Genomic DNA, 25776 nt, shown 5'->3' on the forward strand with positions numbered 1-25776 from the left:
TTTTCTTCAACAAAAAATCGTGCAAATAAGGTTGCGTGTGTTGTGGTAAATTAAAGTCAGTAGTTTCTTCGATTATTTATTACTCTTAAAATGTTCTGCTAGCTGTTGAACTGATGCTGAACTGTATGTGGTTATACGTAGATGCCACCAAGCACCAATCAAACAAGTTTAAAACAGAGCGTGTGCTCTACTCTGATTGGTGGCCTGCTGAGTGCTTGACCCGTTAGGTTTTTATCCACACATAAACAAAAAGAAACAACTGATTTTGCTAAATGTAATTGAGTCAACAGTGGGATATTTGACTTTGAAATGTAGTGAAGTTAAAATAAAAGTCTCCCTAAATGGAAATACGTCAGTGAAATACAGAAATATAAAAAAGCTACTTACGTACAGTAACAAATTACATTCACCTTGTTACTGTCCACAACTGACTGTAAATGACTGTAGTCCTCACAATTTTATATTGAGAAACATTATTTTGAAATTCTTCCACAATGTGTAGATGTAGATTATACTTATTTAGAGATTGGTGAATGTCTGCCCATCTTTTTACTGATCTGTTGCCAATTAACCAAATTAATTAAAAAATATTAATCAAGCTGTTTCTTTTTCATAACATACTTTTCCAGCCTTTTGTTACACCTGTCCCAACTTTTTTGAGATGTGTTGCAGCCATAAAATTCAAAATGACCTTATTTTTTGCTTAAAATGTTTTTAGCATGTAAACATTTGACATGTTTTGTTCTATGTTGTGGGTTTATTAAATTGGCAGATCAAGGAATGTATATATATATATATATATATATATATATATATATATATATATATATATATATATATATATATATATATATATATATATTTATTTATTTATTTATTTATTTATTTATTTTTTCTTTTAATACATTTTTACACAGTGTCCCAACTTTTTTTTGAAACCAGGGCTGTATTTCAAAGACTTAAAAACATAAAACAAATAGATAATGACAAACATTTTTTGAGAAATCAGACTCTTTGTATTTGAATATCATTTGTGCAGCTGAAACCCTGCTGATCTAATCCTTAAAAGAAAAAAAAAAATCGTTTTTTTAACCAAAATGTTTTATCTGCTTTGTTATTTCACTGAAGTTTTGTTTTGATGTCTGTGTGTGTGTGTGTGTGTGTGTGTGTGTGTGTGTGTGTGTGTGTGTGTGTGTGTGTGTGTGTGTGTGTGTGTGTTCTGTTTTACACATTCACTCAACCACAGCAGTGTATGAGAGGTGAACAGAGCTCACTGTCACAGGCCGGGGAGGGGAAAGGGTCGAGAGCCGCACAAGATGCAGAGAGCTTGACATTTTCAAAAGACGATAACGAATCTTTTTCTAATAAACACATGGCTAAAGGTCTGCAATTTCCCAAATGACAGGAGAATAATTGAATTTGTCATTAGCATGTTGATAATAGTACAAACACCATGACATTTTCAGGGACATTCACCAAAATATGCACATCCTCACACTGTTTGCAGAGGACAGACGAGAGGGCAAGGGCGAAAAACTGGTCATTTCTTAGCACAAGTATGGAATTATTATTATTAATTATTGTAGTTAGTTGTATTGTTTTGGGAAATACATATATTTTGCTCAGTTGATAGGCAGAGTTGGGTTTTTGCTCACTGTATGAAGTTGAGAATAATTTCACTGATTATACCACTGATTTATGTCAGTGGTCTTCACTGGGCTTGTGTTTAAACATTAATGGAACGGGTCAAAAATGGTAATATTTCTTGCCTATGCTCATGGATCGCACCTTTCTGCCATTTTAAATCAGCACAACGCAGACCGGCTCCACGCTCGTGCGCCTTTAAGGCTGCTAACAAATATGACCGACGGCAAATTCGGACCAATGAGAAGCTGCAGCCGAGACTGACAGTTGCTCAGGACCAATAGGCGTGACACATCTTCGTTTTCGTGTTGGCATCCGGACCTATCAGTGAGCACAAAGGGGGTGGGATGTGAGCGGGTGGGTAGCAACAGTTGCCCGGGTGAGGACGAAGCGCCATAGCCACGGTAGTCCTGGCGACAAGAGCCCAGCAACAAGAATCAACAACAACAGCCCGATTCATTGAAACGCTAAAAAAAAAATAAAAAAAATCAAACATAGCGGTGGAAAAGACACCCGGATTAAAAGGTGAATAATCTTTTCTTATTATTCATACATACACCAAAATCACGTTGCGAACGAAACGGAAACGATTGTTGTGGTGGTTGATTTTTAACAAAAAAACTCAAACTAGATGTAATGTCATGTAATGTCAGTAGCCGTTATTTGCACCTGCCCTGCTAATTGATTGGCTCGGGAGGTGCCCAGGGAAGGACAGAAGCGCGGGGCAGAAGCGCAGGCGATGCGAATCAACACTGCACACACAACTGCTGTCGGCCTGCTACAAGCTGCTCGTTGTTATGGCGATGCCGAACGCTACCCTGATTGTACAAAATGGCGGCTTGTTCCCGAGGATACGCGGCGCTGCACACTGGCCGAGCTACAGCGAGATGTAGCGACCTCGTCTCCCTCTCGGTAGCTGGCGAGCGTTGCTAGGTAGCCACCCGCCGCATAACCACGCCGTTGGCATAGCTGCACCGGACCCACTGTTTCCGGCAAATGAGGAAAATCTTACAACAAATATATAAAATGTCCGGGGTGGACAATATGAAAACTATAACGCCGTAACGCACATGTCATTACAATTTCCTGTGCGTTTATTACTACCAGGCTTCACTTTCCTTGTTATAAACGGCTCCATACTGAACCGGTTTCATTTCACTTTCGCCTCTCGATTATAACCAGGTCTTATATGAAGATCAGACACATTGACTCCAGTTAATAAAAGGGAAGGGTTTGTTGCCAAGGGTTTTCCTGTGTAATATAAAAGAAAGTGTGTCTATGGAGACAGTGAAACTATAAATAGCCGGAATACGGAACAGGCATGTTTCCGTGCGCTAATACGCTTCAGAAACGCTCTCAGTCGCTCAGTTTGGCATCACTACAAGCTGAGCACAAAGAGATCATATTACTAGTTAACAGGAGACCAAATCCTCCACCTGATAGCCCTTTCTCCTTGGGCAGGGCTTCTATAGCATGTCTTTTAGGGGAAGACCAGTGTGTAGGGATCTTGTGATATAGTACTTGAAGTCAAGATACACCAAAAGTCAACTTGCACATGTGCACACACTTTTACACTTGGCTTTACAGCAGGTTAGCATAGAGAGGGTATTCAGGAGGAAACCTGAGAACCCAGAGAAAACCCATGTGAACACTGCGAAGACGTCGGACCCGAGAACCAGGAGCTGTGAGGCTGCGGTTGTGCCCGTTTTTATCGTCTTGCAATGTCAGTTTTTGTATTGTTCAAAATCAACCCACTTTATACGACATCATTACTAGTAGAAATGTAATTGTAAAAAGGTTGCGTGCTCACTTTCGAATCTATTCTGAGCTCACATTTTGGTTTCTTCTGTGATTTGCAGCGTTTCAGCCAGGTGATATCGATGGCGACTCCAGCCTACGTCGGGGAGCTGCAGCAAACCTCCCAGCCTGCAGCAGGCGCTGTAACGGTTACAGCGGGCCAGCCTGTCGTTGTCACCACCGCGGCTCCTCAGCAGTACCTGTCAGAGCTGCAAAACACCGTCACCTCTGTCTCAGCATCGTCGACCTCTGGCCAGGTCACTCCACCTCCTGCGCAAACCCCGCCCACACAAGCCCCGCCCACACAGACTCAGTACGTCCCAACTGAGATGCAGAATTCACCGATGCAGTCCAGCAATGCCCAAAACACCCCACAGTACATCGTGGTTACGGTTACAGGTGAGGTGTAATGTCGCCTTAGGAAGGGAATTTGCAACTTTGATTTATTTAACATCATATTGACAGTAGTAGACTGTCAACGATCACTCATTTCTGATTAGCAAGCGATATGTTCTCCGTCATCTTTCACATCATTGTCTTTCTCTTCCTCCAGAGGGCTCCATCCATTCCAGCGACTCAGTTTCCGATTCCAGCCCTCCACCTGCAGTAGTACAGACTGGAGTTCCCACTCAGGTGGTACAGCAGGTGCAGTCAGCTCAGCAGGTAAACACTCTTTCACACACACACACACACACACACACACACACACACACGCACACACACACTCCCAGTCAATACAATCAATACAATATAATAACTATTTATGTGTTCATCACAATGCAAAAACCAAAGCATCTGGTCTGCATCGTTTTTTTAAAAAGAAACCAAATACTCATCACTTCCTCATATAATGTAGCCTCATTTTTACATTACATCGGTCCTCACAATTTAAACAGAGCAAATGCCAGATAATCATATTGCCTGGTTTAAAACATATTTTTAATAAGATTTTTTTTAATAGGATTATTGTCATTAGTGCTTCTGTTAGGATGCGGCGCTCTCACCGCTGCGGCCCGGGTTCGATTCCCGGTCAGGGAACCAACCCCAGCCATTAGGGTTGCACAAGCCAGTGCACTCCTAGTGCCGGTCCCAAGCCTGGATAAATGGGGAGGGTTGCGTTAGGAAGGGCATCCAGCGTAAAAACGTGCCAAATTGAACATGCGGATCATGAATACGGATGATCCGCTGTGGCGACCCCTAATTGGAGAAGCTAAAAGAAAGTTTTATGCTACTGTAGGATTTACTGACTTTATCAGCAATGCAGCACAGTCGAGTCACAGGATCCCACTAGTTAAAATGTTGGCCAGCCAATTTGAAAACTAAAGACTTTACTCTACTTAAAACATTGATGTTTTACTCTGCAATTTCCCTCCTAGTTCTTCTAAACAAAACTGGGTGGGGTCTTTTTTCCTTTGACTTTCTCCTGTTGGGGGGTGGGGGTGGGGGTGGGGTTAAATAATAACAATAAATTCTATTATTTATTGACCTACACATGTCAGACATGTTTTTTTTTCAGTGTTCCAATCACTCAGGATGTAATGGGACACAACCCAATTATCGCATAATTATCTGCATAACTGTAAACTTAAGTTGAACTGTTTCTATTAGATTTTAAGAACTATTAGGCAATATAAAGTCGTTTAAAAAGTCGTTTAATACGATTATACAACTCCTCTGTATGTTGTATTTTAATAAATACTCATTAGATGTGATTTTTTTTTATACTCCAACTTTTTTTTATATTATTAAGGGTTGATTATAGAGCCGGCTGGACTATAATGGTCAGTGTATCTGCTATGTGCGTTGTCATAGAAACACCCGATTTACAGAGTCCGAGATGATGAACAGTGATGATAGAATTTCCAAATCGTTATCTTGTAATTAATGTGATTTAGACACAATAATGAACAAACTAATATTTGAATGGAAATTTATATATACACCATGCACAAGCACACACACACACACACACACACACACACACACACACACACACACACACACACACACACACACACACACACATACACAATGGGCAACATTTATGAATATTTTAGTGTTGTTTTTTTGTGGGCCAAACTGAATTAAAATTCCTGGCAGGTTTGCAAAAGCTGTTTTCCTTTGTACTTCTGCATGTGGTGCTCAATGCCTAATCAAGTGTGTTTGTGGCATTACTGATTTACATTTAGTCTATAAAAGGCAAAAAACACACAAAGAGCTGTAATGACAAATTGATAGCAATGGCAATTAGAATTGCATTGCGAAATGTTCCAGTAATGCAGCTTAGCCAGTCGGCTCTCGTAAACACTTGTGTTTGAAACGAAGTACTATGAAGTGGCTGATCTTACTTAGTTTTATTTGTCTTCATTTATGGTTTTGTTCAGGATAGCTTTTTTCCAATCTAAATTTTGTCCTTTTTTTGTAGGTGTAATAAAGAAGCTATTTGATAAGCCATATATAAAAGTGCATGAACTCATGGCAATGATCTGATATAAAGCATTACATTCGAGTCTCATACATTTACACAAGAACAGATTTTCAGAAAGACCACATTACTGGTGTAAAAGCTCCCACGAACGGTTTAGGAGTACGTGTGGTAGTGTATAGCTTGTTAAATATGGCGCAACAGTTTGAAATAACAATTGGCTTGGCTGTGATGCTTTTTGACAACACTGTCACACTGCACAACCCTGTGAAGGCTTGTTTTTGTTTCACAAGAGAGTTCAGTTTCTTTGTTATTTCGCCCACAGAGGTCTGTGGTCCAAGCCACATCTCAGCAAACCAAGACTGAACAGGGCACACAAATGAGCGTCACCAGCCTACAGCCTGTACACTTGACTCAGGAGGTGATCTCTCTCACACACAAGCCTCATTTACCTTTTGGCTCTCACTCATGAGCACACGATTAAGAAAATATTCATATACTTCAATACCCAACCTCACATATTGTGCCACATGCGTACAAACCGTTCAACATTTTTGTATTGGTAACATTTGACCCCTTACAGTAAGTGTGTAATGTTTTTCCTGAGCGTAGGCAGAGAAATGTATAATCCTGTCATGTTTACTTCCAGAATTCTTGTAGAAAGCGAACAAGGGAGACAGAGATACAGAGAGAGGAATGGCAGAACGAGAACAGGGCAGAAGTAGCAAACATAGAGGAAAGCTACATAGCGATATTTATGGATGTTCCCTCTGACTCAGTCTGCATCAGAGCAGACAGCATGGTGGAATACACCACATTGTTCCCCATCTCAACCATGAACCTGCTTGTGGTTTTGCCCTCACAAGGCGTTTTAGTTCCAGTTCTTTCTCTGGTTTCAGAGCCAAAGCAGCCGCCCTACGCTGATCTACCAACAGTCCCTGCTGCACACGCGTTTGAGTTGGTCTCTGACCATAGAGTAGGTGGCTTTAACAGGAAGAGATGCATAGCTTGTTGTTCTTCTGAAACTGGTATATTTATTAGTCATTGTTAAGATGTTTGAGTCTGGAAGTATGATTGTTCAAAAAGGGTTTGGAAATGCTTAGAAAAAGGAAGAAAAGCAGCAGGGAGAGGAAGTAAGAATTCTCGTACTTTCGTCAGGATGTTCTAATGTCAGGTTTGTGTTTCTATGTATGTGTTTCTACGCGTGTGCATGTGTGCACGTGTCTCACGGACACGTTTGGATGTGCAGCAGCTGCAGCAGGTACCTGTGCAGCATGTGTACACTAACCAGGTGCAGTATGTGGAGGGAGACACAAGCTACACTACCAGCACCATGTAAGTATCAGGGCTGACTGTACACTCCCTTTTCTTTTAAATTGTCTCATTACAAAAATAATGAAACCGTCTTGTTAAATTAATAGTCTAATTAAAGTTTTTAAGACTAATTTCACAAATTTAAACTGGATTGGCTGATATGCCATTTTGAAAAACTTGTCTAGTTTCTTTATTATAGGCTTTTGTTTATATTTGTACTCTTTACTCCAAGAAATTTGCCCTCCCCCAAATGGAAAAGAGGTGCTCAACTCAGACTTTTTGTTTAAGGCTGATTTATACATTCATGTGTTTGCATGTATTGTCTTGGTAATAAAAAGTTAAAAGTAAAAAGTAATAAAAGGTTTTGGTCATATGATTACCGTTATTTCTAACTATAAAGCGCACCCAAATATAAGCCGCACCCACTGAATTTGACAAAGATTTTTATTTTGAACATAAATAAGCCGCACCTGTCTATAAGCCCCAGGTTCCTACATTGAAACTAATGAACTTTACACAGGCTTTAATGAAAAACAGTGTCTGTTACACGGCTTGTATCTTAACAGTAGCCTACCAAGAAAGTCATTGTTCACTGTCGTCCTCCTTCCTTTCACAACACTTTCTCTCTCAAAAGAGTTTCTCTTTTGGCATCATCATGCATTTAAAAATCACCATCGGTGAAGCTTTTCTCCCGATGCTGTACAGCTCAGAACACAGGTCAAGTGTGTTTTTTCATGCCCGGTTGTTTTCAGCATGACGAATGATTCTCATTTCCTGTAGACAGTCCGAGTGAGCGGCAGGTCAAACATCAGAGGAACCTCATTTATATTTATGATGTGGTGCGGCCCGATTCAGTGGGATCGTGCTCGACTTAATAAAAGAGTTTCATTGGGTTACCTGAACCCGTTCGGCAATTTCATTGGTCTAATGTTATGGGGCTCAGTTTTTTGGCATGAAGCTTGTGAAACCTGGAAAACCCCAGGAAAAATCCATAAATTAGCCGCTTCGTTGTTTATGCCGGGGGGGGTCAAAGCGTGGGGAAAAAGTAGCGGCTTATAGTCCGGAAAACACGGTATGTTACAAATCCATGTAAGTGGTAAAATCAGACCTTAAAATGCCGCTCAGGAGGCATTCATATTTTCAGCAGAAGGGTTGGGGTCAGTTCCATGGAAGGGTCGGGGCTTAACGTTTGCACGATAGTCTCCAGCCAGTAGGAGGCTGTAATATTTTTTTGCAAATCTTTTATGAGGTTTAAGGTAAAGGTAGCTTGATTGAGTTATTAAATGCAGTTTTGAGGTATAAACGGCAGTTTATTGTACAAATTCCAAATTTTGAAGAACACTTTTTTGAATAATAATAATAACAGTTTTTTTTCCTCTTTTTAGACGTTCTGGCAGTTTTGTGTACACTGACAGTCCCTTGTACACTCAGACCAGTGGTGCTCAGTATTATGAAAGCACCAGTGTCAGTGTTTCTTGCTCCCAGGCTGCGTCTCCTGTGAATACGGGCTTTGTGACAGAGACGGGGCAAATTGTGACTAGTGCCACACCTGGCACAGGGGGTGGAGCCACAGCAGTAATTGCAGTGTCAGGTACGGCCTCTAACGGCTCCGGGGATGGAGGAGGCGGAGCTAATGGTAGCAGTGGCAGCTACGTGATTCAGGGAGGCTACATGCTCAGCAGTGGCGGAGGCACCAGCAGCAGCAGCAGTGGAAACGGCCAGAGTTACACGCAAAATGCTCGCGTCTCCCCGGCCACCGTGAGTATTAGCGAGGGAGAGGAGAATAGCGTGCCGTCTGCAGACAAAAAGGTATGACCACGGAAAAAACTCCACAGAGGAAAAGAGTGGAGATCAACCGCTTGAATACACCTGTCACTCACTCCGCCACCTTCACCCTTTCCAGTAACAGAACGATGATGCGTCCATCGTTCCCTTTCACGCATCAGAGAGCACAGTCAAAGAGCAGAGGGAGTCAGTAAGTCGGCCACCGATCCTCTGCCATTAGGTGCAACGGAATATAAAATTTACTGCAGTTATCAAACCTGTTACGTTTACCACAGAGAAACAGTTTGTATATTTGAGGAGATCAAATAGTCATTGATTGAGATGTTTTCTAGCACTAGAGCACAGATTTCCTTCTTTCACTGTGCTGTCATATTCATTGAATTCAAATCTAGAATTTAATCATAACTTCATCATGCTTCATATCATAATTTGCATGAGAGAAAAGAATCACCTTTGGTATTCATATTCACTCAAAAGGCCTTTGAACACGGCTGTAAGGAGAACCGCACAAAGCCACAGGCATCCCATGTTGTTGCATACCCATATTGTATGCGACGGCACGCTGAAAGATACGACTGATAAGCATGGGTGTTTGTATGTGTGTATTTGTATATGATGTCTTATAGACAGCACAGTGATGGTGCTACTGTATGAATTATGTTTGTAATCTGCATATAAATTCATATATGATCATTTGGGTCATGTACATGTCATGTCATTCTGACATATCTCTGTCAGCATGTGTATGCATGAGTGGGGAAAAGAGCATGCGAACGTGTACCCGTGCGTGTCCTGTCCTTGTCTCCTGTGTGCGTCAGGTCAACCCTGGGCTCTCTGTCTGAGTGTGTGTGGCTGTGTGTGTGTCTCATCCTTGCAGCTGTCCTCTGGCCCTCAGGTGCAGTGGTTGTTGGATAATTATGAGACGGCAGAGGGTGTGAGTCTGCCACGCTCCACTCTCTACTGCCACTACTTGCTGCACTGCCAGGAGCAGAAGCTGGAGCCCGTGAATGCTGCCTCCTTTGGAAAACTCATCCGCTCTGTCTTTATGGGCCTGAGGACGAGGCGCCTGGGTACTCGGTAAAAAAGCATAGATGGTGCATAAACAGCCAATACTAACACCCCCCCTACCATCTGTAGACATGTATGCACAGGCAGACACGTATCTGCTTTGTTTTTAGAGGGAACTCAAAATATCATTACTATGGGCTGAGAATTAAAGCAAGCTCCTCTCTGCTCCGGCTGATGGAGGACCAACAACACCTGGCAATGAGGCAGCAGCCCTTCTCCCAAAAACAGAGGTAAACCTTTTTCTCAATTCTCTCCATTTTTTTCTTTACACTGTCCATGAGGAAAAGTCTGCCATCTCTGATTCATGGTGTAACATATCGTAATCCGAGTGAGAGATTGAGTTTCATGTGCAAAGGATCGATATAGAGAGGCTCTTCATATCCAAACCCTTCAGAATTCAGATTTAAAACTGTTAGCAAACAGGAGGCAAACAGGACATTCAAACTGTTGCAAAGGTTCAAACACAGCATAAACATTTTAGCTGTAATTGTTGGCAGGACTTGCCAATGTATTAATATTGTTTGCATAAATAGGGTCTGGAAGTGAACTAGGAGTATTAAATGGAAGAGTTTTTGTAAGAAATTGTGACTTTGGGTACTATGTCTAGTGTGACATGATAATGATAATAATTGAATGAAGAGTTATTGACTTATGGCATTCCAAATCAGCCTGCTCTTATACTTAACAAGTACCAGGACAAAAAAAAACAAAAAACAGAACAAAATGCTTTTTAATGAAAAACTGCAATTACTACAACAAAAACAAATGTCAAATGAAATAAATAAAACTTATTTTATAATGTTGCTGATTGTCAATTGAATGGAATACATTTTGAACTCAAGGCAGTACCCAAGCTGCATTTTAAACACTGAGAACTTAGAGTACTACAGGAGACCTATATAATGAGTGGATTTAGGGGGAGTGGTGGCTCCAGCGGTTAAGGCGCTGGGTTGCCGATCGGAAGGTCGGGGGTTCGAGCCCCGGTATCGCCAGGCTGCCACTCTTGGGCCCTTGAGCAAGGCCCTTTACCCTCTATGCTCCGGGGGTCCCTTACGAGGGAAATATCAAGGTCCGTGACGTCGGAGTGACGTGGGGCCGCCTTCCCGTGGGCTCACCACCTGCAGGGGGGACCGTAAGGGATGGTGCTGTGAGGATTGGGCAGCAGTCGAAGGCGGGGGCCTGCTTAGACTGCTGCCCCCGCGACCCGAATTACGGATAAGCGGGAGAAAATGAATGAATGAATGAATGATGAATAAATATATGCAAATACAACAAATGACAAGAAGTGGTAAAAGTACACACATACTTCACTTAAGTAGAAGTACAGATACTCATGTTTTAAAATACTGTTGAAGTACTGACTATACTTTTTTACTCAAGTTAAAGTAAAGAAGTTTGGACTCTGACATGTACTTAAGTAAAAAAAATAAACATTACTACTACCTGTTTTAGTGTCACACTGGTAAATGGACTTCAAGTCATATTGATATTAGGGCTCTCACTTGGTTAAAATATTTAATCATTATTAATCGCATGATTTTCGTGGGTTAACTCACGCTTAATCGCGGCTTAATCGCACATTTTTATTTGTTTTAAATATACCTAAAATTAATACTTTTCAATGGACAAATATTGATGCTTTACACAATGTATGTTATTTTTCGAGAAACCAAACTCAACATAGAGCATGAACACAAAATATTATTGTAAAGGTTTTAAAGTAATCATGGTGTTTTAAATTACCTTAATTATCAGGACACGAAACTGAACCTTTGCTATGTTTCCACACGGATGGTTAATAAGGTGATATCGGAGAAACTAAACCTCTTATAACTTTAATATGGACTCCATGTTAAATGTGCGCTGCAATACAGGCGCGTTAATAAATCCAGTGCCTTTAAAATAAATTTGCATGTTGACAGCCTTAATTAATATATTAATACGAAACATTTAAAACATTTCCACCATATAGAACACAAGCAGAGATGATGCTGATGATCAGGTGATCAAAAATGTTTTTGTTCTCAGTCATGTTTACATCGCTGACTTCCTCTGTCTCATTCACGTTACCCCCATATTTCTTGTGGTCTTCTGCCAAGCTTGTTGTTAGCTTCATAAACTAGTCTACATCTGTGGTGTGCGATAACCAGGAAATGATACACCAGTGAATTGAAAAAGCTGCGCAATGACAGGAAATCGCTTGATGGGCTGAAAAATGGCACGTAATGAGAAGAACAGATATTGACATTTCACCAAATAGATTAAAACTAAAGTAAAGAGCCTGTTTTGAAAATGTAAGAAGTAGAAAGTGCAGATATTTGTGTAAAAATGTAATGAGTGAAAGTAAAAAGTTGTCCAAAAAATAAATAATGAAGTAAAGTACTGATACCAGAAAAATCTACTAAAGTACAGTAATGAAGTATTACTTCCCACCTCTGCTTATGACTAATGTTCAAAGCTGCATTTGTTAACCATAACCCCTCCCAATGATACACCAAGGGCTCATGGATGGTATCAACTAAAATTTTTATGCCTTTGAGGAAATTAAAAACGCCACCTCGCGGGTTTTTCCACGCAGCCACCAGATTTAGCATCAAACTAATTTGAAATTAAAAACAATGCAAGAAATACAAACATACATTTCAAATGGCAATTTGCAATTATCACAATACACTAGTGACTGTACCCAAGACTAAAAAGTTGGTGTGAATAGGTTGTCAGTCACATCCGGTTGTCTTATGGTTGTTTTATGTTCATCTTCATTCAATTACCCCCTAACACCTTTAGGCTGAAGCCAGTACAGAAGATGGAAGGAATGACCAACGGGATGTCGTCAGGGGCGGGACAACAGCAGCAACAACAGAATTCAGGGTTGTCTGACATCAGTGCCCAGGTGCAGCAGTACCAACAGTTTCTGGGTAAGAACATACTATGTATTAGGTCAGTCTGGCCATCATTAATGTGCAGCGTTTTTTTATGATTGAGACCAAAAATGTAAACGTTTGGTCAAAAGAGTTTTCACACACTTGTATGTATATACCTTAATTTAGTCAATAATCAGATTTCTTATAAAACACATGTCCCAATAGTATACATTATTACATGCAAACCTTGCTAAAAAAGGGTGTGATGTAAATTGTAACTGTTTTGGTTAGAAAATCTTTAGGTGTAGCATTAAATAATCTTAACTGTTTCTGGAGCAGTTCTTCTCTATGTTGTTATGTGTATGAACAAGCATGGAGGAAAACCAAATATATTTGAGGAAATGGTAAAGAGATATTTTGCACATTTTGTATAACCTGATTATTGGCTTTATTATTGGCTTAAAGTGCACAGTAGCATATAATACTAATCTGGTAATAATCAAATCGTGTCTGGGTCATTAGTATGCATCTACAGACTCAATTACAGTTTAGAAATGATGTTAAAGACGTGCACTGCAAAGCCATGCAAATGTGAAAAAGGAATTTTAAATCTTATACAGGAATAAAGAAAATAAATCAAAACAAGGAAATAATCCAATTGATTTCTTGTGTTCTCTATGTGCAGATGCGTCCCGTGCTCTCCCAGAGTTCCCTGAAATTGACTTGCAGGGCAAACCTTTGCCAGAGGGCATTGAGCTGGAACACATTAAGAGCTTTCAGCTACTCTACAGAGAGCACTGTGAGGTAACCCAGCAATCTGTTTGTGTCCAGTCTGTGTATGTATCTGAATGTGACTTCATACGAAACCATTCATAGCCCAGTCTTTATATAACACATTCAATCTTTGTTTCTTGATTGTATCGGAAATATAAGCAGCTCAGACCATGGTTGTTGTGAGTAACCAGGCTTCTTTCTTAGGCCATTCTGGACGTTATGGTAAACCTGCAGTTCACACTGGTGGAGACACTGTGGAAAACGTTCTGGAGGTTTAGCGAGAGCCAGGCAGGAGATCCGGCCACACTGTCTGTGTGAGTGTGACACACTGTTGCAATAAGTTTATGGTTTTAAGTCAAATTGAAACACATAGGCAAATTTAAGCAGCCTGGTGACTAATATGTCTGAAATGTACACAAAAACAGTTATTAGACTACCAACACATTGTGGTTTGTCAGTTAGCAAAGCCAAGCAATCCAGACGCTGCCTGTGGGAGAGAAATAACAAATATGGCTTTGGGAAGAAACTGGTAGAAGCAGCTTGTTCTTAGTTTTTATTCATCCTTTTTTTTTTAGTCATGATGAGTCAGAGAAGCGGCTGCCCAAGTCATGCCTCGTGGTGCTGTGCAAATATGACCCGGCGCTGCGTTGGAGCCGTGACTGCGACAACACCCTCTACCAGGGCCTGGTGGAGATCCTCATCCCAGACGTACTGCGACCCATACCCAGTCAGTCAGCCATTAAACATTCAGCACATCCTTCTTTTATTGTACATGTGTTCATAAAAACACTTTGACACCAAACATCTAATATCACATGACATGAAACTTCAACGATCTAGTTATTAAGTATGATTAAAGAAGGGAAACTTTCAGGTATGAGAACAATTCATTTCAGGCATTGAGAAATGTACACTTCCTTTCCCATCATAAGGAAGTGTACATCCTCTTCATAAGTCTCATCATTCAAGGTGTAATCCAGAGCATCCTGAATGACCACACTTACATGCTGCACTGCATGCTGTAACATCTTAAACATTAAACTCGAGCACGAGGAGTTCATTACTATCAGCATATGACAACAGCCAACATATAAAGAGCTGTGCAAAACATTGAACGATCCTCCTGGTTGCTGATGAAGTAGTTACTGACGAAGTAGTTTACTCATTTTGGTATCAGTATCAGAATCAATATGTATATATAATAGAAAAACAAAAAAAAACAGAAGTCTAAAGAAAAACAGAAGTCACGTTACACTGTTGTATCATCAAGTCTTATAGACATAATTAAACAATTGTCAAGAATAATATCAGTATTATATTTTAAATACTAATTAGGTTTTAAAGGTACCTATCTAAATTTCAACAAAGATTTTAAACAATGCTAAAAGGTTTTGAAAGAATACTCCAGTAGTATTTCATCTCTGTTTCACTGCAGTTATGGATGAAATTCCTGTGCTTTCTCTGCAGTAAATGTTCAAATACCCTGCTTTTCCTCAAATATTAAAAGTTCTAAACTATGAGAGGTATATTTTGATTATTTTTTATATTTCAATGTTTAGAGTACCCTATATGCAAACATTGTATGCAAACAGTGGGGTTATACGCAGTTTATGTATTCACTTCAAAGTAGTGAAGAATGCATGCTTTATCTGAAATGTACTGTAATACAAAAAAACCTTCCGAAATGTAAACACTCTGATAACATCTCATTTATTACATTTTCTCAAATACAGCAACAAAGAAAATGAACGATGCTGATTTACTGCACCTGTATCATTACCATGAAGCATAAAGGGCAAGAGGAGAAAGTCATATTTTAGATTCATCCAGCTTTTACATGATAAAGCACTTCAATAAGAAATTAAAAAGCGTAATGAGATTCTGTAGTATCCATGTACAATCAGGTGAAATCACGTTGGGGTTCTAGCAATAAATTCTTCTTTTTGAAGAAACGGTCCCATTTTTGAATGGATGACGTTTAGATTTAGAGTTTAAATCACAAACAGGTTGGACTGAAGAATTCATCAGGGTTTTACAAAATATTCACTTTGCATACATTTCCTCAACAACCTACTAGCACATGTGCAATGGTTTTCCCAACGACTGCCCCTTGGCATGAACATTGTGTCATAGCTGTGGGTTTCATACATACTCTACATATGTAATCGATTACAGAAAACAGAAAGGCCTTTGTTTTAGTGAAGAAAAAAATCATGACCTACATTGGACTACCCAAAAACACACTTTCCTCAGGCTCTGTGAGAGCAAACTGAACAATTCTGTTGACTGAATGACTTGTGATGAATAATGGTTTCAATATAACACATCTTCTCTGTCCAGGTGCCTTAACTCAAGCCATCCGAAACTTTGCCAAGAGCCTGGAGAGCTGGCTGACTAACGCCATGATGAACATTCCAGAAGAGATGGTCCGCATCAAAGTGAGAAGACTGTACACTTACAAACAAAATGAATCCTGCACCAATCGATAGCTGGCTTTTAAAAGGAACTTTATGTGACATGTTGTATAATCAGTGTGCATCTAAAATGAGGCCAAACTGATGAAAACACAAACCTTGTAGGAAAAGTGGTTTTGACATCAGCTACTTTTCCTCTTCTTTGAGTTCCAGGAAAAATGTTTGGTGTTTTTTTTTTTTTGTTTTTTTTTTTACTGTGCTGATGATTTTTTTTTTCTTGTTTTGTAGGTGACATGTGCGAATGCCTTTGCACAGACCCTGCGCAGGTACACCTCTCTGAACCACCTGGCCCAGGCTGCCCGTGCTGTTCTACAGAACACTGCGCAGATCAACCAGATGCTCAGCGACCTCAACCGAGTTGACTTTGCAAACGTGCAGGTTTGTGCGTAAGGTCTCACTTGCCTCTGTGGATGGGAGACTATAGAGTGCACAGCGAGCTGTGGATGCACATGCTACAGTGGGTTACGTGGGCAGTTTGAAACTTGGTGTGGGACAGTGTGTGAAGTGCAACATATTTTCCATTTATTACATATGCATATACTAGATATTACTAAAAACTCTGACTAATCGTAACAATATGGAAATGGTGGAAATGATTAAGAAAACATGCATATTTTGTTGATAAAAGATGTCGGGGGAGATGATGTGGATTAAGAAGAATAAAACACTTGATCCATACTGAGAAAGATAATTAAATAGGTAATGAGATGCTGTTACTTTTGTTTCCTTAAGGTTGTGGAAATTATTTTCCAATAATAGCACAGCCCAGTGTTTCAGTGTTTGATACCTCTTATATCAGAATGTCTGAAATCCTTACATGACTGTTACAGAGCGTTGACACCAGAGACTCCCTCTGAAAGGCTTTATCTCCAAAATGACTCACAAGCTTTAAACTGTGCTTTTTAATTAAAAATATCAATCAGCAACATTTAACCAATCAAAATTAAACAGGCAGTACATTTATGTAGTAAGGAATGAGATGTTACTTTTAATAGTAGAACAGTGCAAGCGCTTGCACAGCTTGCCTCTGTTTATGGCTTTTTCACTAAATGTATTATTCATGAACGACACTAAAGAAAATAGAAATGGTGTGTAGTAATAGGTTGAGTAGCGAATGTAAATTCAGATTAGCAACCGCATCCAAGGAGGTTTGGATCTTTATTTTTGTGCCTCAAGAACTGAAAACATAGTCTGGCATGGTGAGAGTGTTGCGAACCAAACATTATCTAATCTATATATAACACCTTATGATTTATGTATGTATAAAGTGCTTAGACATGAATTTCTCTGTCCATGCAGCTATAGTTTGATGTCTTGTTGTCTTGTGTGGGAACGTGTGAAAATCGCGTGACAACTGACTAGTTTGCTTTTATGTGAGTGACAAACCTATAGGGGTTTTTGGAGCAAAGCTGTTGTGTGTGGTCTCGTGAGTGTTTCCTGACATGCTCTTTTTCAAGTAGCTGTCATTTCTGAATGTTACACAAAACACTGCACTCATGCACACTTTTCTGTCGCTTTCTTCTTGCAGGAGCAGGCCTCTTGGGTGTGTAGGTGTGAGGATCGTGTTGTTCAAAGGTTAGAGCAGGACTTTAAGCTCACCCTGCAGCAGCAGAACTCACTGGAGCAGTGGGCTGCCTGGCTGGACGGTGTTGTCTCCCAGGTCCTAAAGCCCTACCAGGCCAGCCCTGCCTTCCCCAAAGCTGCTAAACTCTTTCTGCTCAGATGGAGTTTCTACAGGTGAGCCAACCATCATCTGTCAAACTGCAAAGAAAGGAAATAAGTGTGTTTCTGGAAGGCATGTCCCAGTTTGAAACTTTTCATTTTACATTTCATTTTACATTTTATCATGATTAAATTTGAGGTGACCTATATGTTCAAAATAAATCATTGTACGCTTTTTGAGTCGTTTCAAAATGATTCTGTATTTGCTATTCTGGCATTTGGGAATGGTTTCATCTTTGATTAGGCTCTCACATATAGAGTTTTATTAGGCTGCCTGGTGACATTATCTGTCAGAACACCTACAGTGTTCTTTATCTTGAGCTCGTGTGGAGGGATGGACCAGCATTCGTCTGAAAGATATTCTCTTAATTTGTGCTTCGATGACCATATTTTTATCTTCATGATCTCTGCAGACTTACTGGTTCTATTTAAAATCCAGCTAAAGTGAAAAATATATATACTTGTATTTATTGATTGTTAGATTTCAGTACATTTCAGTAAACGAATCAATTAGTTTTACAATCATAAAAACTAATAATAGCCATAATGGCCCTGGCATTATTTCATAGAACTCTCCAATACAGTTAGGGACCCTGTATACATGCCTTCTGGACCACCCTATTTTAAAAACCTTGGGTCTAAGGGGTCAAGTGGACTCAAACCTGCTTCCAAATTGTTCTTGATATCATTTATCCACCCCTCTCAGTGTAGTCGTATATGAGTTTCTATAATAATGGTGGCTTAACGACACATATTTTATATTTATATATATTATAACAACATAATACCATTACAGAAGACCCTGATAAAACATATTTCTTTCTTTTCTCTTTCTTTTTTTCTTCATCTCTCTCTAGCTCTATGGTAATCAGAGATCTGACACTGCGCAGCGCAGCCAGTTTTGGCTCCTTTCATCTCATCCGCTTGCTGTATGATGAGTACATGTATTACCTAATAGAGCACAGAGTGGCTCAGGCTAAAGGGGAGACCCCTATCGCAGTTATGGGCGAGGTAAACACACACACACACACACACACACACACACACACACACACACACACACACACATACACACACACACACACACACACACGTGTCATCATGGGCTATATGAGAAAGCGTGATCACGTTTACTGTAAAGGAAAAAAATTTCAAGAGCAACAAAAGGTTATCACAGTTTGGTTTTGAGAGTAATCTCCTTTTTTGGTTCTTCTTTTCACTGTTAGTTTGCCAGCCTTGGTCGCAGTCTTAACACACTGGATCCTGATAAAGGTAATCTACCACACATCCAAACAAACACACACATTCACACATACACTCAGAGTTGTTTTTACACAGAATACAGTCTAATCCTTTAAATAGGAAAGTTATTAGTGTTAGAGTACTTTGTGATGCTCAAGTGCAGTGAAGTTAAGCTTTTCATTGACAGTATAAACATCAAATCCCTACAGTATAATCCAAATATGAAAAATGACAAACAAATGAACCAGGTTTCTTTAAAGGTGTGTGGGGAGGCCGATTCACTCATGTCCTCTCATTGATGCACTGTATGAAGTAGCTTTTAGGATCAGTGCTGCTGCTCAGAATTTGTTCCTATCGCCCTTTTAAATTTCCACGGAGGTTAAGAATCTACAGTTATTGATCTAATTATGTTGGAGTAAAGATGAAATCCTAGCCTCATACTTACCAACTCCTTCTGTGTCACATCTGTGATTGTAACCATTCCTTTGTGTATTTATTAGAAGAGGAAGATGAGGAGGACGAGGAGAGTGATGATGAATGTCAGGAATTAGCTTTGCCTGCTGACGGAGCCGCCCTCGGCGAGGAATCTCTGGAGCCGCCTGCTAAGCTCGCTCGGACCGATCGAGTGCTCTTCAGCCACACAGAGAACTAAGAAAGCACCCCCCCTCCCCCCACACAAACACAAACAAACACACAACAAATACACGTTTGTTTTGTACACATAGTGAAAACATGCTGCAGTTCACATAAACCTATTCACATGTACTTACTCAAACCTATACACCGAAAACACACACGCACACAGACACATAAACACACACACTCCTCTATGAATTAATCTGTAGCTTATGTGTGATTACAACAGTCTTTGGCAGATATCTTTCTACTGAAAGCGGAGAAGAGAACCTGTTTACTCGAAACTCGCCTATAACAGAAGTCTCAGGGTGGAAACGATTAATGATGTAGTATATCAGCATTTTATCAACTGCCCTTACAAACTACCCTCAGACCTCCCAAATAAGTGGCTTTTAAGTTATGTTCTTTCTGTTTCAGTATGACAAACGGCGCCAAAACAATACTCTGTGTAATCACACATACACTACAGGTGTGTAGATATCTGACTGAAACACTCCGGGGTGTTCTTCCTGGAGAATACAATCGCTGGCACGATTTTTAATGTTACAGAGGCGTGTATTAAAATCTGGACTGACGCCACACAGACACATACTAATTAGAAAAAGATGCGTCTCAGTCAGTCTAAAGATCTGCACACATAGCCGAGACGTTTTTTTTTCCTTCTCCTCGCGCCTCCACCCTGGCACTGCGTCTGCCCCTTACAGAGCTGTATAGAAGAAAGCATCAAAAAAATGTGACACTCCAAGTGAGTATTTTTGCAGTTGCACCGGAGCCACCGAGCTACGTGTGCATCTGTCTGACAAACACCCGCAGCCTGTGAGGGTGACAAATGGGCGCAAGTAGGTGCCAGTAGAATGACTGTAAACATGTATGTCCGTCTGTGTGCGTGCTGTGTATTTTCTGCGGCAGCCCCGCTTTGTGTCGTCTGTGTGTTTGTGGGTGGACCAGGGGGCCTTCCTGCCGTGCTGATTTGAGTGAATGTCGTACTTTTGGGTGTGAGTGAGTGTGTGTATAAAGGTGTGTGTATGTTGTTCTTAAGATATGATATTGGTTGTTTTCGTTGGTGGATATTTTCATGCATCCATTCTCTTTTGTCTTTTTGGTTGCCTTTTGTTGTACACTACCAAGTGTTACATACCGAGTTAAGATTCATTTTAAAACCTAAAGAGAGTTCCAATTCATATTAATTCTCTGCAGTACCGTTTTCTGAATCCTGCCTTATAATTTGCTCTTTTATCTTTTTTTTCTTTTAATTGCACTTTTTTGTCTTTGGTTTTGGTGTACCATTTCAGACTTGGTATAGGATTGATAGTATTTGTGTCGTCTAACTAGAGTCACAAAGTGGATCCCTTCTCTGTGTTAGACTGGTGATTTGCACTGTTTTGTGCACATTTGATGGTATATTGGTATGTGTATTCAAACCACTCTGGTTTCTTTATACCTGTCCGCTCGCCCCTCTTCCTTTTTATTTATTTATTTATTTATTTATTAATTATTATTATTATTATTATTTTATAACCAAACTGCCTACACACTGTTTTACTCAGAGAAAGGGTGTGTTAACATCTATACAATGCAAAGTGGGCAGGCAGTGATGAATGGAGAAGTGCACTTGTGCTGTAGAAAAGCATTGCTCTTCTTCCCTAAAGCCTAGGTTTTACTATCTGAGATTTTCTTTCTAACTCTCCTCAACTCGTTTAGCACTTTTAAGAAAATAAAAAAAGATTTGTGCTTGTGGTGTAATGAAAACTGCTTCACAATAATTCAGATCGGTTCCCCGTTCTTCGTGGGAATCTTACAATCCATCACCTTGGATCTCGGTTTTCTTAGACTGTATATTTTGCGTGATACCGAAGCAACATTGGCTGCACTCTTTAGGTGTTTACTTATCCTGATAAACACAAACCAGCATGTACTTTTCTTTCCCTCACAATCTTCTGATACAAAGAAAAAAAGACATATCACAAGATGTTCTGAAGAGCATTTCAGTACGATAGCCATTTTCATAAACTGCAAGAATTTCCCTTTGAAGGTCATTTCAGTTTCTTATTTAAAAAAATGAACAAAAAAAAAAAAAGGAAAAAAAAAAAGAGTGACAGTGTTTTATTAATCTTCTAAACTATGAGGAGGATTGTGCCTTTGGAGTAATCAAATGGAATTCAAATGTTTTTAATTTAAGATATGAATAAATTAAGAATTTCTAAAACCGTGAATGTGTCCAGCCTTTTGTTCTGTTTTTTATCTACTTTTGGAAACCAGTGTTTGAAGGCTGAAATGGTGGCAGACACTTGTCTTTCTTGTTGCCAGCTGTGGTGCTTGACTACTTCCTGTTTAAAAAAAAAAAAGAAGAAGAAGAAGAGTAGATGCATCCATAATGGTACTTTATTTCCTGTCTACATGGTTTCAAGAACAGGGCTTGTGCATTTGCTGCCGTGTGGTTTCCTTTGACATTTTTTTAAGGAAGTCAGACTGCATCAGTTTTCACTTGAAAATCACAGACCAGAAAACAGGCAACCTCTGGAGGATTGGATTGAAGGACCCGTGTTTAAAAAGGGGTTGAGCAGACTTTATTTCCTAAAGAAGCTCAGATCCTTCAATGTATGCAGCTGGATTCTGGAAATGTTTTTATCAATTTGTTGGCCCAAGTTGCCTCTATAATGCTGTGGTCTGCTGGGGGAGCAGCATCAGTGCCAGAGATGCAGGCAAGATCAATAAAATCATCTGCAAAAACTCTGTTTCTATATATCATCTTCCAGTATTGTATTTATATATATATAAGATACAATTATTTATTTTATTCCCCCATTCCCCATTGTGTAACATGCTGCTTTAACACAATCATTACCCTCAAGGGATCAATAAAGTATATCTTGGTCTATTATTGGCCCTTCCACTTTTCAGATCTGAACCAACAGAGAACTTATAGAATGTGATGGAATAGGACGATTGGCAGAATAAAAAACATCTCAAATAAAATCTGCAGCAATCATGTGATGCACTTGTGTCAACATGGACCCTAAACTCATACATGACCTGCATGACACAGTATTACTATGGATCATGTTACTAATAAAGTGACTGATTAGGGTATGTGATTAATTTGGGTGCTTTACTGTGCTTTTTATTGTATGCATACAAAGAAAAGCATGGTAAGAATAGTAATTTAAAAAAGATTAAAAACATGATTATCTGCAACTGGAAAACACCAACCACCTAGACACAGACACAGACAGACACGCCCCTGCACTTCTTTAAACCAACTATAGCTTCTGTTTTTGACAGTTTTGTAACTGACCACTATGGGACATCTCATATAACACACTTTCTTTCTCTCTCTCTCTCTCTCTCTCTCTCTCTCTCTCTCTCTCTCTCTCTCTCTCTCTCTCTCTCTCTCACACGCACGCACGCACACTCTCTAATTTACAAAGACCAGATTAACTACAGAAATGTATATTAAATGATTGCTTTTTTCACACAATTTCAGCATAATTTCACAGATCAGTCAGTACTACTGCACAGAAGCTACAAGCCTAATGTTGCTTACAAATGTTCTAAGCATATTGACACTAATTATACTGCATACTGCGCAACAGAAATGATGCCTTATCTGATTTACTCTCACACTAGTGTTCAGTAGTTATAAGAAACAGCAAGTGTTTCTTAACATGGGAAAAAGGTGAGAAAGTGTTTTTGCTGGTTACTGAAATGGGTCATTTCCTTTCATGTTCAAATCACGATGCATGGTTTATATTAATGAGAAATCTATGACAAAGTTGCGCTGAGTTACAGCTATGTGATCAAATGTAAAGCTTTAAAACCATTTGAGCAGAGGGTACAGAGAAGGATGTGGAGAGACAAACAGGCTAAATGACTCAACAGCTACTATATACATATATAACAAATACTTTGTTACTGTACTTAAGTAGATTTTTCTGGTATCAGTACTTTACTTCATGATATATTTTTCAGACTTTTTTAAGTTCACTCACATCCGACAATTTACCCTCTGGGGTTGACAAACGCGCCGGTGCGTTTTGTGGTATTTTCTTTTCTCTCCACGAACTAAAACTACTCTGTCTTTTTTTTAAAAGAGAAATACACCATTAGAATCTGTAAAGGGTCTACTTTCATTCACACACACTCAACAAAAAGAAACACTGTGCTTTTGGAAAATAAAGGCACTCTGCTCTCTCTATCATCTCTCTTCACAGACACACAAATAAAACACCCTCAATCTCTGAATATTTTCAAGAAAGCTTGAAAAGTCTTCTTTTTAATAAACTTTACAATAAACAAATTCACATCGAATACAAGATTATTTGATTACATAATCCGTATGAAAGTTATAAAAGTTTTAGCTTCTCCAGTATTACCATTAACCATCTGTGTGGAAACATAGAAAAGGTTCCATTTGGTACCCTGATAATTTATGTAATTTAAAACACCATAATTACTTTAAAACCTTTACAAGAATATTTTGTGTTCATGCTCTATGTTGAGTTTGGTTTCACGAAACATAAACATACTGTCACGCGGCGAACACGGAGGCGGAGGCAGAAGTAGAAGCCGGCATCTTTATTAAAGGAAGAAGGCAGAGCCAAAGCAAAACACCCGCAGAGCGGGATTAAAACCGGCAAAAGGCAGTTATTTATGTAATGTCCGCGGTGAGGCGTGGAGGAAGCGCGACGCGGAGGCAGCGACGGAGAGGCGTCGTAAATCCGAGGTGCGCTGGGGAAGAAAGCCGTCACCGTGGGGAAAGCGGGGAATCCGGGAACAGAAGGCGCGCAGCGGTAAAGGCTGACGCGGAGAAACACCACCGGGAACCTGCACAGACACACACACAAGCATAACCACGTACATGCAATAACCGACCACCAGTGTGTGTGTGTGTGTGAGGGAGTTTTATAGGTGGCCTGGGATTGATCCCAGGTGTTCGGGATGAGCCCGATTGCACTGAGCCTCGTGCGGGTGGGGCATGCACGAGAACCGGAGCGAGGTGCGGCCGGGAATCCCGGGTTATGACAGCCTCCGCAGGGGGCGTGGCAGGGGGATTCCTGACACCCCCCCCCCCCCGAAGGGGCGGCACCGGACGCCCACAACCCATTGAAACGCCCGGAGGGCCGGGGCACTCGGAGGAGGGCCTTCCCGATCGTCCAGGGCCTGAAGGGACCCGGCTGGAACCGCTCGGAGCCGGGGAAAGCCGGGAAGGACCCGAGGCGGAGCGACCACCCCAGAGGAGAGCCGGAAGGGGAACACGGACACAGCAGGACCCAGGACCGGAACACATCCCAACGCTGCGGCCAGTAACAGAGCGAAACCCCTGGCGTCGACCGGAGACGGAGAGACGTCACCTACGGGGACCAGGAGCGGTGTAGATTCCAGCACCGCGGCCCGAAGCGGAGCGAAACCCCTGGCGTCGACTGAAGACGGAGAGACATCTCCTACGGGGACCAGGAACTGCACGAGGCACTCAGGGGAGGCTGGAGGCGGAGTAATGCCTTCGGCAGAGACCGGATGGAGGAGGCCGGGAACGGAGCCCTGTCCGCCATGGAGACCTGGACGCCGACCTCGGCGAGGACCGGAGGCTGAGCGACGACCACCCTGATGCCCTGGTTAGGCGCTCTCTCTCCCACGGAGACCTGTAAGGGAGAGACAACCCTGGTGACTGCCGGAAGCGGGGTAGAGCAGTTTGCGGGGCTTACCGGAAACGGAGCCCCGTTCTCGTCGAAGGCCGGAGGCTGAGAAAAGCCTCTGGCGGACCGCCGAGGCTGAGCCACCTCCCCGGCGGGGAACCGGAACTGGACGGTGCCTTCGGTGCCGACTGGAGGTTGGAGGACGTCCCCGGAGGAGTCAAGAGGCCGAGCGACGGCCTTGGAGGCCCCCTGGAGCGCCATATCCTTCTCGGAGGAATCTGAAGGCCTGGCGTCACCGTCAGAGGAACCGGGAGGACCGACGTCACCTCCAGCGAGTCTGTAGGGCGAGACGTCGCCGTGGGAGGAGCTCGGGAGCGGGACGTCGCCGTGAGAGGAGC

At 41.0% G+C, this 25776-nt stretch overlaps 1 protein-coding gene and 1 long non-coding RNA gene across 12 annotated transcripts; one reads left to right on the top strand and one right to left on the bottom strand.

Annotated features, from left to right (window-relative positions):
* Positions 1–1755: 1755 nt before the first annotated feature.
* Positions 1756–21954, top strand: rfx1a (regulatory factor X, 1a (influences HLA class II expression)). Of its 11 annotated transcripts, none has more exons than XM_083567104.1 (19): positions 1756–2169; positions 3504–3840; positions 3995–4104; positions 6192–6287; positions 6516–6842; positions 7116–7201; positions 8566–8989; positions 9843–10042; positions 10144–10263; positions 12821–12951; positions 13583–13701; positions 13876–13985; positions 14247–14398; positions 16012–16109; positions 16374–16523; positions 17674–17882; positions 18725–18878; positions 19094–19139; positions 19610–21954. In XM_083567104.1, the coding sequence occupies exons 2-19, from the start codon at positions 3525–3527 to the stop codon at positions 19759–19761; spliced, it is 3000 nt and encodes a 999-aa protein (XP_083423230.1). In that variant the 5' UTR covers positions 1756–2169; positions 3504–3524; the 3' UTR covers positions 19762–21954. The 11 variants fall into 11 exon arrangements, with proteins under 11 accessions (XP_083423230.1, XP_083423234.1, XP_083423235.1 ...); XM_083567108.1 differs by having other exon boundaries at positions 1806–2169; positions 8566–8938; XM_083567109.1 differs by having other exon boundaries at positions 1806–2169; positions 8566–8938; positions 9861–10042.
* LOC310740426 lies at positions 17033–19693 on the bottom strand. The gene is made up of 2 exons (XR_014537654.1): positions 19555–19693; positions 17033–17906 (listed from the first exon to the last, which is right to left on the bottom strand). It is a non-coding gene; the product is annotated as an uncharacterized lncRNA (long non-coding RNA).
* Positions 21955–25776: the final 3822 nt, after the last annotated feature.

This window comes from Silurus aristotelis (genome assembly GCF_946808225.1).
Source record: "Silurus aristotelis genome assembly, chromosome: 17".
In the NCBI taxonomy this organism is placed as follows: Eukaryota; Metazoa; Chordata; class Actinopteri; order Siluriformes; family Siluridae; genus Silurus; species Silurus aristotelis.

Excerpts from the sequence above, each read along its gene's own strand:
- rfx1a (XM_083567104.1), top strand. The coding sequence starts at position 3,525 with ATGGCGACTCCAGCCTACGTCGGGGAGCTGCAGCAAACCTCCCAGCCT. Across the intron at positions 7,202-8,565 it reads AGCTACACTACCAGCACCAT|ACGTTCTGGCAGTTTTGTGT; the intron begins GTAAGTATCAGG and ends TCCTCTTTTTAG. Across the intron at positions 14,399-16,011 it reads CGTACTGCGACCCATACCCA|GTGCCTTAACTCAAGCCATC; the intron begins GTCAGTCAGCCA and ends TTCTCTGTCCAG.